The sequence below is a fragment of the Urocitellus parryii genome, chromosome 6 (assembly GCF_045843805.1).
Source record: "Urocitellus parryii isolate mUroPar1 chromosome 6, mUroPar1.hap1, whole genome shotgun sequence".
NCBI lineage: Eukaryota > Metazoa > Chordata > Mammalia > Rodentia > Sciuridae > Urocitellus > Urocitellus parryii.
The window spans coordinates 69,055,666-69,068,802 of record NC_135536.1 but is presented as its reverse complement, the minus strand read 5'-3'; the positions used below and the strand labels follow the sequence as shown (position 1 = coordinate 69,068,802).

Here is a 13,137-nt window from a genome sequence, read left to right as displayed (position 1 = left end):
AAATCAGTTTTCAGTTTTGCTTTTGTAGTTTCTAAAAATCCATCGGTCAATCTTTTCCTTATGAGAATAAGTGGCATTCAAGCTCCGGTAGGTTGACCTCAGTAGCTAAAAATCCAATAGTTTAAAGATTGAGCTCATTTTTCACGAGACACAAACCATGAAAAATATGATCAAAATGGAGTTGACATCCTGAAATTCTTATTTTACCTGAGAAAAAACAAGGGATGGTTCTTGTTTGACCTCATTTTGGCCTCCTTGCATACCTACGTGGATTTCAGGAGCCTGCCTTAGATATTTGAGCAGAAAGTGATCTAAAAGTTCACTTAGCAATTTTTTACCAAGCTGTATCTTCTACCCTGTGCCCACATGTGTACACTTCTTATTTTGTCACATGCACCATTGATTCCTTTGTGTCATTGTTAGCATAACTATTTCCTGGGTCTCTGAATTTTAGAATAAAGTTATTATTAGATAAATCATTTTCCTGGCTAATGAAGATGGATGGATAGAACAAGTTTTATAAACCTAAATGTCATTTACTTATTTTGTGCTCTCTATCACGTAAGGGATCAGACTCATTAACTTCCTCCTCCTTCATCTTACTACTTAGGTACACTGAGATGAGGCAGAAAAATAAAGAGTAAGATGATGTGTACTTGAGATAACTTATTTATTTATTAGCTGGGCAAGTCACCAAACTTTTCTGGGCCTTGGTTGGTTCCTCTCTTAAGGAAAGGGTTGAACTAGATAAGTCTATTACCCCTCTGAGACTAACCCCCTGAGTTACTAACTTGACGATCATTCCAAAATCCAGTTCACACTTACCAACATGGGATTATAAAGCACTTTGGGCTGTGAGCAGCTATAGCTTAAAGGTAGTGTTCTGCTATTGCCAAAGTTTAATCAAACCCTCTCACAGCCCATTAGGCTGTGACTGATACGAATGTTCTTTGCTGAAGCAGCATTCCTAGTTTTCACTGAGATTCATCACCTCATTAGTGACCCAATTTCTAAAATCACCAAACAAGGGAAATTTCTGTTTAAAAAAGCTGACAAGTGAAAAATCTCTAAAACCATTCCACATTTACTACTACATTAGGAAAGTTCACAGTACCTAAAATAGCCACCACCTCGTCATCCTGGATGACTTCCAAGGATCCCGACACCACAAAGCAGAGGGCATCCACACTTTCTCCAGCGTGGTAAATGAGGTCCCCAGGAGCACAGTGAATGGTTTGGAACTCTACTGCCAAGGCTCGCAGACACCCATCGCTGGCCAATCGAAAAGCAGGATGTTCATTAAAAACCTTCCGGTTTAGATGAACACAGATATCAGCTCTCATGTCCTTGGGACAGATGGAGAGGACCTGAAGAAAGTGAGAGATGAGTAAGTGAGAGGTAAAGAGAAAGGGGCCATTTCAGGAAAAAAAAAATCCAACAAATATTTATTGACTATGATGATGTCTACTGCATGTTCTACTAATTCTTGGGAAGGCAAAATTAACAAGACACAGCTCCGGTCTCAAGGAGCAGCTAATACTCTAGTGAAATGGGCTGATGTTCATGTGGGTTATTATAATACAACACTCCATAGTGAATGCTTCGAGAAGAGAATGGGTCTCCCCATGAAAAAACGTAGTCTTGTGGTCAGAAAGGGCCCAAGAAAAAAAGTTACTGTCATTTCATCAAAGAGCCAATTAAAAAATGATATTAACATTCATTTTAGTCTAACTGACATGTCACAACTATGTCATAACTAAACTGATATTCAATACTATGAACCATGCATTGTGGGCAGATTCATATTTGCTAACTATAATCAACCAAAGCACCCTGGGAATTCAACTTGCTAGCTGACATAGCTTTATTCTTGTGTTTTCTTCTGTCTAAAATATTCTCCTTTCATATATATATATATATATATATATATATATATATATGTAAAAGGAAAATAATATATATTTTTTTTTTCAAGGATGATAAAAGGCATTCACCAGCCTTCCATAGGGCTTAGGTAACTGGAAATGTCAGCATCAGCAGGGAATACATCATTTTGCATAGGAGTCTTTGCTCCTTCCCATCTTTGACTCCTCGAGATTGCTGAGGGCAGTAGCAGAATTCAAGCTCTAGGCATCCTTTAGAAGAAGGACACATGGCAGAATCATTCTTAGAAAGTAAGGCATAGAGAGCTTTTATTGGCTTTTATTTCCAACAGGGCATTTAAACACCCTGGTTAAAATGGACAACCTCATCACATTTAATCAGAAGATTACTGAGCTGGATGTGATTACAGAAGTCGCCACTACCCACTTCTGAGATATAGTTGTGAACTCATTTATAGACCTTCCCCAACCCCCTTGGTAACCTACTCTTTTTTTTTTTTTTTTAAGAGAGAGAGAGAGAGAGAGAGAGAAAGAGAGAGAGAGAATTTTTTAATATTTATTTTTTAGTTTTCAGCGGACACAACATCTTTGTTTGTATGTGGTACTGAGGATCAAACCCCCGGGCCACAAGCATGCAAGGTGAGCGTGCTACCGATTGAGCCACATCCCCAGCCCCTGTAACCTACTCTTTATAATGTTTTTCTTTGATAAGATTTAAGTGGGAATAAAGACAGTGCTTATATCATAAGCTCATTACAAAAATTAAGTGAAAGGGCATAAATACACCCCAGTTTAGCCTGGCTAAAAGGCTAAAGAAATGCTAGCTTTTATTATCCCTTTGGAACACGTGTGTTCCTACAGTTTATTATTGCTTTACTTTCTTCAAAAGCAATTTACTTGTTTCACTTTCTACCCCTGTCTAAAGCCTACATCTGGGGGGTTTTATAAATTTCCAAATGGAATTAAGAAAATATTTTATCAGGTATTTGAAGATATTACAAGCACTGGTTGAGATGATTTTTCTCAAGTTGAAAGTGAAATTTGGTCTAGGAAAGCAAAAAACTAAAAAAAAAAATTTTAAATACACATATACATACATATTACACTGAATGGTTTAATGGAAAATGGACTGCTCTGTTTCTATCCATTTACCACATAGGACTTTTTTCATTGTTTTAGATTCATTTGGTTAAGAGTCATTTTCTGTTCTTTTAATACACTCATATTACAATTGGAATTTTTCAATACTTACAAGATTCTCTGTTAAGTGCCATTTCAAGAGAGGATTTTTTATTATATTTTAAATTCATCATCTCTCTTTTGTTTTGCTCCACTTATGACCCGAGCTCATTGATCATTATGATGGATAGTATATACTTATCTCTGGAAGTCACAGGTGGCAAGTCAAAACCAAGTGTTAAAATAGGCCAACCAGTCACACCCAGTGGAAAGCTTCCTCCCCTACCCTACATAGAATATGTGCCTGACATGGTGTGTCTGCTATCAAAATGTAAGTACAGCATTATTTACCCTGAAAATGAAAGCACTAATAACTTTCTTAAGCAAGGCAAAATTTAGTTTGATGTGATAGAATAAAATTATCATTCAAAGTAGCTCTTAAACTGAGTCCAGTGGTCCCAGTATCAATGTATTCTGTCTTGACTGTCAGATCCAATTTCTTCTGCTCAGGCTCCCTAATGGGCATCTTATAGTTACCAACAAATACAATTACATGGCAGAAGAAAATATTCAGGTTAAAAGTGACTTTTGTTTGTCTCCAGAGTTGATTATTTCTCCCCTCTTCACATCAAGATATTAATAAATTAAATAGATTCTTAATTAAGAGAGGCAATAAGTTTTCCCTTTGGAAGAGCTATGACTATATAAGGAACCATTATGTAGAACTTTGCAAACCAGCCCTGAACAACAACAACAACAAAAAAAAATGAATGCCACATTTTGAAAAATAAAAACTCTTTATCATATTCATTAACACCAAGGTCAAGTGGTATCACAGCAGATATCCCTCAGGCTCCAAAGATCTAAACTCAACACTAAGATAAAACGAATTCGTAGTAAAAAAAATATGATCATGTTATTGCTACTTTCTTAAAATATCTGATGCCTTGCTTTCCCACCAGGTAAAGCCAAAATTCTAACCAAGCACAGCAGGCTCTGTACCTCAGGAGCCTCCCTCCCTCCTCCCTCCCTCCGAGGCCACATTCCTCCAAGGCACCATCTTTCTCCCCACCCAATTTGCCATGCTCTCTCCTGACCCTCACACATGCTTTCCCCTTCTCAAGCACAACCTATCCTCTCTTTCTCTACCCAGTCTTCTCTGATATTTGTCAAAGCACATAGCATCCCTTTCTCAACCATAAATACAGTGTCTACACAGAACCATCACCAAATTTAGGAATATGTTAAAGACAAAAATGAGAGTCAGAGGTGTTGTGATTTGTTGCTATTTTTTAATAACATAAAATAGTAACAATTATTACTAGAGATTTTACACATTTGTCTTCAGCTACAAAATATTTTTTTAGTATTTGAAGAAACCATACCTTATGCCCAATATATAAGACAGACACAAGCAAAATCTATGCTGGAAGAATCCCTGCTGGGCAGCCATTCATTCATTCAACTACAGTTATTGAGCAATGCTTTGTCTATGTGTGTTAATACTATGCAGTGCCTTATCCAATGCTCCATTTTTACAGATAAGGCAAATGTATCTTATAAATATTACGCGATCTTCTGAGGTCTTTTTAACAGATTACTATCAAAAGTTCTTGGGTCCTATCTCTGAAGCCATATTCCCGAGTGAAGATCAACCAGCAATAAAATATAACATCTGACACATTCGGATGTTTTTGGTCCTCTGTTACTGCAAGAACATAAGTACTGATTTCTAGAAACAATTTAAGGTCAAATAATTCAAATCCATAGTTTATTTATAAGTTATTAATACCCCTACCTCTACCACTGAACAGCCAAGATTTTGTTGGAAATTTGCTTTCCATTTCTACATACATTAATTTTAGCTTCAATAAATGTATTGCATATTTGAATTTGTTGATAAATACATAAGAATTTGTTGCTAAGTCCTTTATATCCCATTATTATTTGCTAAGGGGAAGTCATCTAATTTGAAATGAAAGTTTCTGTGAATAAATGAAAAGGACTTGAGTTAGATATTTAGAGTGAACGTTTGATAAATGTTTCTCCCCTCTATCACCTTGATCCATTATGGTATTAGTAATGTTGCAAACCCATAGAAAAAGAGGGAGTCTAAATATGATAACCAACACAGAAGCCAAGAAATTAAAGTAAGATCCACTAAGGAAATATTGATTATAGAGAGTCAAAGACACAGAGTTTTGTCCTTTTTCTTAGATATTCTGTGAATGTATCTTAAAATGTACCCTAATATTCACTATATAAAAATATGCAAAATATTTATATTTTTATATATCTTGCATAACAACTTTTGTTATCCTCTAAAGTTTTATTTCATGCTATGATCACTCAAAATGATATTATAATCAATCAAAATGTACATGCCATAAAATACTTAAAAATATAACTTCAATCATTCATTGATATTATTCCATCATAGTTATAGCACAATTTAACCATCACATTACATTTAACATTGCTATGTCCTGCTTTCCCTTTCATAAATAAGGATACAACAAATACCCTGCTTATATCAGATCATCAAAGCACATATTTTTAGAAGTAAAATTAGTGAGTAAAATATAAAGCATGTTAAAGGCTCTTGCAAAATCGCTTCTCAGAAAAAGGTGTACTAAATTTCTCTAACCAACTGTGAATGAGAGTATCTTATATGGTCTCAATAATCTCAGTCTTTAATCTCCCATATGGATTTGAAAGAGAAAAGGCAATTTCACCTGAAAGAAAAACAGAATTTCACAGGATAATAAGGTGCAAGAGCTTCCGCCTCAGTGGATTACTGCTCCTGCTCCTCAGCTCACAAACCTCTAATGTGCAAATGGCAATGAAGAAGACGAGTGTCTGGAGGGAGTGAATTAAGCATGGCTTTTCCTGAGGTCCCTTACTGTTATAAGATAAATTATCTTATTGATTATCTAGAAAATCCTCCATTCAGAGTACAGTGTCAGTTATTTTTAATAATAACTGATAAGTCAAAATGATCCCATTTTCTTTCATAGAACAAAGGATATAAACACATTAATGACATTTTGATAGGCAATGAAGCTACTCCTGACATTCTTCAAAATTCCTCTTTATTTTCATGCAATTAAGTCATGCACTGCTAATTAATCTCTCCTCAGGAATCCAACTGAATTGATATTAGTTAGTGAAAAATCAGTGGAAGGAGTCAAGCAAATGACATTTCCACATAAAACATTTTTACAGTCCTTCCTAAATATAAGGAGCTCTAAGATGGTAAAAAAAAAAAAAAATGAAGTAGATCTTCACAGGAATTTTATTTTCACTCATTTTACAAGGAGAAAAGAAAGTTCATTTTTATTTGGAAAATAAAAAATAGAACCAGGCAGTCATACAGAACAAGGGGAGCTGCTGTCTGGATGTTAACCAGTCTCCAGGGGTGTCAAAAACCTCCAAGGAATTAACCCTGGAACAATATAATGAAATGAAACCAAAACAAATTAACTTCCATTATTTAAAAGTAAAAGCTAATATTTAGCAACTGAAATCTGATATAATCAGTGAAGAATTGTAGGTTAAAATCCAATGGTTTCACTTTAGAGATTAATTTCTTTGAAACAGGGTCCATTTACCAATGAAAGTCCTAAGAATATCGTTTCAAAAATACAGGGACCCAAACTTACCAAATTTTGGGGAATCTTGGTTTTGCAGTTAAAGAGTAAAAAGAAACAAACAACAATTGTTACCATCATTTGCTAACTTGTTTAAGCCACAGATATTTTTAGCTACTAACTTTCCAAAATCAGGGCTGTGGTCTTAGTCTCACATCTGTAATTTCTTATTTGCAGAATCTTTTACTAAGAGCATTTTTCTATACACCTAAAAACATTTTCTAAAATTAGAAAAATATTTTTAATATACTTGATTCATTGAAGAGTGGAAATGATATTTTTCCTACTGGCCAATGATCATTTTAGTCACCTGGGACAAGCAATTTTTCCAGCTTCTTTAAAAGAATGAACTCCTTCATACACCATAATGGGAGTAAATTGGGACTATCTTTAGAAAATTATCTGGCTATAGTAACAAAAGTTGAAGCTATGTATACCCTTAGACCCAACAATCCCACTTCTAGGTATATGTGCAACAGAAACATCTATAGGCACACACCAAACCCCATAGACTAGAGTGTTTATAGCAGTACTGTTCACAGTAGCCCCAAATTGAAAACTAACCCAAGAACAATAACCATTTAAATAGATAAATGCATTGTGGAATGTTCACACAATGGACTGCCATTGAGAAGAGAGAATGAAAGAGGTGACTACCATTATTTAAAGTTCAAAGACTGGCAAAACCAATTTTATGGCACTGAAAATCAAGATACAAATTACTCCTGAAATAAATAGCTGGTTAATACCTGTAGAACACATGGGAAGAATACCTCTGGGATTCTGGGAATGAGGTTTGGGGGATGCTGGCTACTAAACTATGTGCATTTTGTAAAAACTTCTCCAGCTGTTAGTTTATAATTCAATGTGTTCAACTTTCAGTACTATACAATATTTCAATTTCAAAAGTTTATTTTACAATTCTAAAAGCTTAATTTACAAAATGACATGTATGTATTCTTACTACACACAAAAAAGCTAACGTGTGAGGTGATAGAAATGTTCATTGTTTGGTATAGTAATCACTTCACAATGTAGGTGTTTATCAAACATCACATGGTACACCTTAAATACATTCAATTTTTATTTGTCAATTACCTTTCCATACAGGTGGAAAAGGTTTACTTTAAAAAACAAGCTACCTCAGACAGACAGACATTATCTAAAGAAAAAAAAAATAAGTGAAATGAAAAGTATAGCTACCAATCAATATGGACAATTACTTCCAAAATGACTGTGCTTAAAAATTTTTATGTATAAATCTACTATTCTTCCAAGAACAAACTGAAATTCCTAAATGTATATATGTCAGCTGCTTTCCAAATTCTTTCTATAACTTAACACACACACACACACACACACACACACACACACAAATATAGAAAGTAAAGGCAGTCAAAACTGGTCACAGAGTAGTAAATGAAGCAAAAGATATGTGGGTAGACTATATTTTTACTACATCTAATTCCCATTCCAAAATTTGAGATCTAATTCTATTAAAGATTATTATAAAGATATTGTCATGTATATACATATGCACATATATATTCACACATACATATATACACATATGTGTATACAGTCATATTTAATCATCAAATATATAAAAAATAATAGTTAGGAAGTTATCTTGAAAAAATTGGAAAATTATTAAGTGGTAGAAAAACTAAATTGAGAAAGCAAAATACCAACATTTGAGCAACTGAAATCATCACATTGAAACATTTTTTTCACAATCTAGCACTCATACAGATGACAGATAGATATGGTATATGTATGAGTGTGTGTGTGTATATATAACCTGTGTGTGTATAAAATGACTATGTACTGTATAATCAGAAAGCTTTCAAAGAGCACAAGCTCTTTCCCTCTTCAAATATGCTGACATTTACCAGAGTAGTCCCTGATCAATACATTTTTTACTGAGTTAAGCCTGTTATGTTATTACTTAGAGTTCAAAGACAAGAGCAATATTTGACTGAACTTTCTGGTAAATTGAACCTCTCACTTTTAGTAAAGTTTGCTTCTAGAATTTAACTTCCTGAGACCAGAATAAACAAAGGGAGTAGAGTTATTTAAGTATTTATATAGACATGTATGCTCCCTATAACATTCTATGACAGTAATTTATGCATACATAGAATATAGACAACATTTAGATTATAATAAATATGATAAACTCATAACATTTATAGCAAATATAATTCTTAAAATTAATATAATGAAGAGTTAAGCATCAGAATGAGAGAAGATACTTGTAACATATATACGTTACAAAGGAATCATGAAAAATCTATGAAAAATTCCTAAAAATTTATAGCAAAAAAGGCAACACAGTTTTTTTAAAGGCAGACTTAAACCGTTCACAAAAAGATTATCTGCATGAGATTTTAAAAGATGCGGGAATGTCTTTATCACCTCTGCCTTGCAGGAGTAAAGAATTGTTGGTCAGTTTTATGTTTTTTGGTTTTTTTGAAGCAGTTTAAGCATGCCATCCTGCTCTTGAACAGCCAAGTTTCTACCAAGAATCTCCTGACAGATTTATGGGAGTTCCTCTCCCTAGAAGGAACCTATTTTTCTCTTACTGTTTTCAAGATTCTCTTTTTATTTTTTTCCTATTATATATATTTAAGGTGTACAACATGATGTTTTGATATACATATACATGAAGTATATGTATATACATATATAGTAGCAAAATCAATACTATAGTTAATTAATAAACAGTCACTCTTCTGTGTGGCAAAAGCACCTCAAATCTACTCCTCTATCAAAACTCCTATATATTATACAATATTACTAAAGACAGTCCTCATGTACATTAGATCTCTAGTTCCCACTATATGTCTGCTAATTTGTATTCTTTACACTGCACCTCCCCATTTCCTCTCCCTACCACTCCTCTGCCCTGGTGAGAACCATTTTATTCTCTACCTTTGTGTATGTCTTTTATTTTAAAATTTCACATGAAGTGAGATTATGGATTATTTTTCTTTCTCTGTATGTCCAATATCATTTAGCATAATGCTCTCTGCATTTGTTTTTTTTTTAATAATATCTTTATTTTGTTTTATGTGATGCTAGGGATCAAACCCAGTGCCTCACACATGCCAGGCAAGTGCTCTACCACTGAGCCACAATCTCAGCCCCTGTATTTGATTTTTTTACAGTTTGGTATGATGTGTCCTAAACACTTCTGTGGTTTAAACATGATTAGAGATCTTTGAGCTTCATGTATGTTCATGGGCCATGTCTGGGGAGTGTTTGTCAATCTTTTTTAAAGCTTTCTTTCCATTTCCTCTCCATCTCTTCTCTTCCTGAAACTATCATATGTATATGTGGGTTGACCTGATGCTGTCCCATAAATTACATGAGTTTTCTTTCCTCTTTTTTCTTCTCCCCCCACCCCTTTAACTAGATATTTTCAAATGACCTGTCTTGAGTTCACAGATTCCCTCTTCTTGGTCAAGTCTGCTATTGTCACTTTATATCACATCCTTCCTTCATTGTATTCTCCTGCTTCAGAATCTGGTTCTTTTTGCAAACCTTTTTATTGAACTTCTTCTTTTGTTCATGCATTGTTTTTCTGGTTTCATAAACTTGCACACACGTGCGCACACACACCCCATACAAATATTATTTGACCTTAAAAGCAGAAATGTTGCCATTTATGAATTGAGGACATTGTACTAAGGGAAATAAGTCAGACAAAGAAATACAAATGGCTTATGATCTGATTTATATGTGAAATCCAGTAAACTTAAACCAATAGAAACAGAGAGTAGGAAGGTGGAGGGCGAGGGCTACAGGTGGAGGAAAAGGAAAGATGTTGGTCTTTCAAAAGGTACAAACTTACAGTTGTACAGTGCATAAGTTTTAGAGACCTAATGTATAGCCTACTGAATATAGCTAATAATGTATTGTATATTTCAAATTTTATGAAAGTAATCTTAAGAGATCTCATCACATACAACACAAAGGCAACTGTGAGGCGATGGGTATATGAATCAGCTTTATTGTGGAGATCATGCCCCAACACACACATATATCAAGACATGATATTTCACACCCTGACTACATATGATTTTATCAATTATTTCTCAATAAAACTAAAAATTTAGCTGGGCACGGTGGCACACACTTGTAATTCCAGCAGTTCAGAAGGCTAAGGCAGGAGGATGGAGAGTTTAAGGCCAGCCTCGGCAACTTAGCGAGACCTTAAAGAACTCAGCAAGATCCTGTCTCTAAATAAAATGTGAAAAAGGGCTGAAGATGTGGCTCAGTGGGTAAGTATCCCTAGGTTCAATCCCCTTTACCAAAACAAACAACAACAACAAACAAACAAACCTAACAATGAAAGTAAAATAAAATTTCTTTCTTAAAAACAAAATATTTTTAAAAGAGGCCAAACTCATTAAGAATGGAAAATGCAATGCATTCTGCTGTCATATATACCTAATTAGAATAAATAAATAAGGAATGGAAAATTCAAATCCAAAGTGCAATAGGATACAAGTACACACACATCACAATGGCTAGAATGTATGTTGGTCAACAATTCACCAAGGCTTCTAGAACACGAAGAGCAACTGGAACTCTTATGTAGTCTGATGACAATGTCAAGTGCTACAACCACTTTTCAAAACTATATGGCAACTTCCAATAAAACTAACCAACCTCCAACAGTATAACCATCAATGTCCCTCCTAGGTGTATGTAGTAGAGAAGGGTGTGGCTATGTTCTTAAAAAGACACATGTAAGAATTTCACAATATCTTTGTCACACTGTTTTAGTCAGGTTTTTTTTTTCACTGCTGTGACTTAAAGACCTTACAAGAAAAAGTTTAGAGGAGGAAAAGTTTATTTGGGGGCTTACAGTTTCAGAGGTCTCAATTCATAGATGGCAGGCTCCATTCCTCAGGGCTTGAGGTAGGAGGAACATCATAGCAGAAGAGTGTGACAGAGGGAGACAGCTCACATGACAATCAGCAAGCAGAGAGACTCTACTCATCAGATACAAAATTATACCCCAGTGGCATGCCCATAGGGACCTATCTCCTGGAGACACACCCTACCTACCTTCAGTTACCACCCAGTTAATGCCATCAAGGGGTTTAATTCACTGATTGGGTTATGGCTCTAAGAACCCAATAATTTTTCCTCTAAGCCTTCTTTTCTTGCATTGTTTCAAACATGAGCTTTTGGGGGGACATCTCACATCAAAACCATAACACATACAAAGAATTAAATATCCCTACTCTGAAGATTCACAATCCAAAATGCTCCAAACTCTGAAACATTTTGAGTGCTGGCATGTTAGAAGTTTCAGGTTTTAGAGCATTTCAGATTACTTATTTTCAGATTAGGGATATTCAATTAATGAAGTCTGTACAAGTATTCCAAAATTTAAAATAAAATCTAGAATCTGAAACACTTTCAGTCCCAACCATTTCAGATAAGAGATACTCAACCTACAATAGCCTAAAATTAGAATGAGCTCTAATGTCCACCAGACATAGAATAAACAAATAACCTTTAGGAGATTCATACAACTGGATACTACACACATAATGTATGATTCCACTTAAATGAAACTCAGTGGCAAAATAGTGACTGTATGAATCAACCCCGATGTCTACCAACTGATGAATGGATTTTAAAAAGTAGCAAATGCATGCAAAAATATATTATTCTGTAACACAAAAGAAAACTAAATAATAATATACTCCATAACATGGATAAACCTTGGAAACAGGCCAAGTTCAAGAAGCCAGTCACATAGTCACACAGATCACACAGTATATTATTCCACTTAAATGAAATGATCAAAATAAGTAGATTTATACAGACAGGAAACATAGTAGTCATCAGCAGTTCAGTAGAAAGGGTCACAGAAAATAACTGCTAAAGGGAATAAAATTTCTTTAGGGGGGGTGATAAAAATGTTCTGGAATAAACAGTGACAGCTGCACACCCTTGCAAATATACTGAAAACCACCGAATTGTACCATTTAAAATGGTACATTACATGATGTGTGGATTAAATCTCAAATTCTTAAGTGTGATTATTTCATGGGTAGCAGAAGTAACTGCCTGCACAAGGCAATAAAGGAGGCTTTAGACTGCATCAAAAATGTTTTTAATCTTGATTCTAATAGCATTTACATGGTATTTACATATGTAAAAATCATGTTATGTAAACCTATGCTATGTATACTTTATGTGGTATGCATATTTGTATGTAGACTTTTCTGGGATAGAAGAGTATGTGAAAAATCATTCCTATGACATTCTCCAACCACTAAAAATACAAACAAGCCAACGTCAAAAGTGAGTAGCACCATCTACAGAGTAGAACATCTCAGAAGACATAAGTACCTCATTTCATTCCATAATTCTATATTTCTGGTGTCTATTATATGTGG

The 13,137-nt window shown here is 34.5% G+C and overlaps 1 protein-coding gene across 1 annotated transcript in view; it reads right to left on the bottom strand.

The window, feature by feature from the left end:
* Window positions 1-13,137, bottom strand: part of Kcnh5 (potassium voltage-gated channel subfamily H member 5) — a 280,612-nt gene that overhangs the window by 65,384 nt on the left and 202,091 nt on the right. Inside the window, exon 9 of the mRNA XM_026385185.2 lies at window positions 1,115-1,367. Coding sequence (XP_026240970.1) covers window positions 1,115-1,367 — 253 coding nt within the window. The remainder of the gene's footprint in view (window positions 1-1,114; window positions 1,368-13,137) is intronic.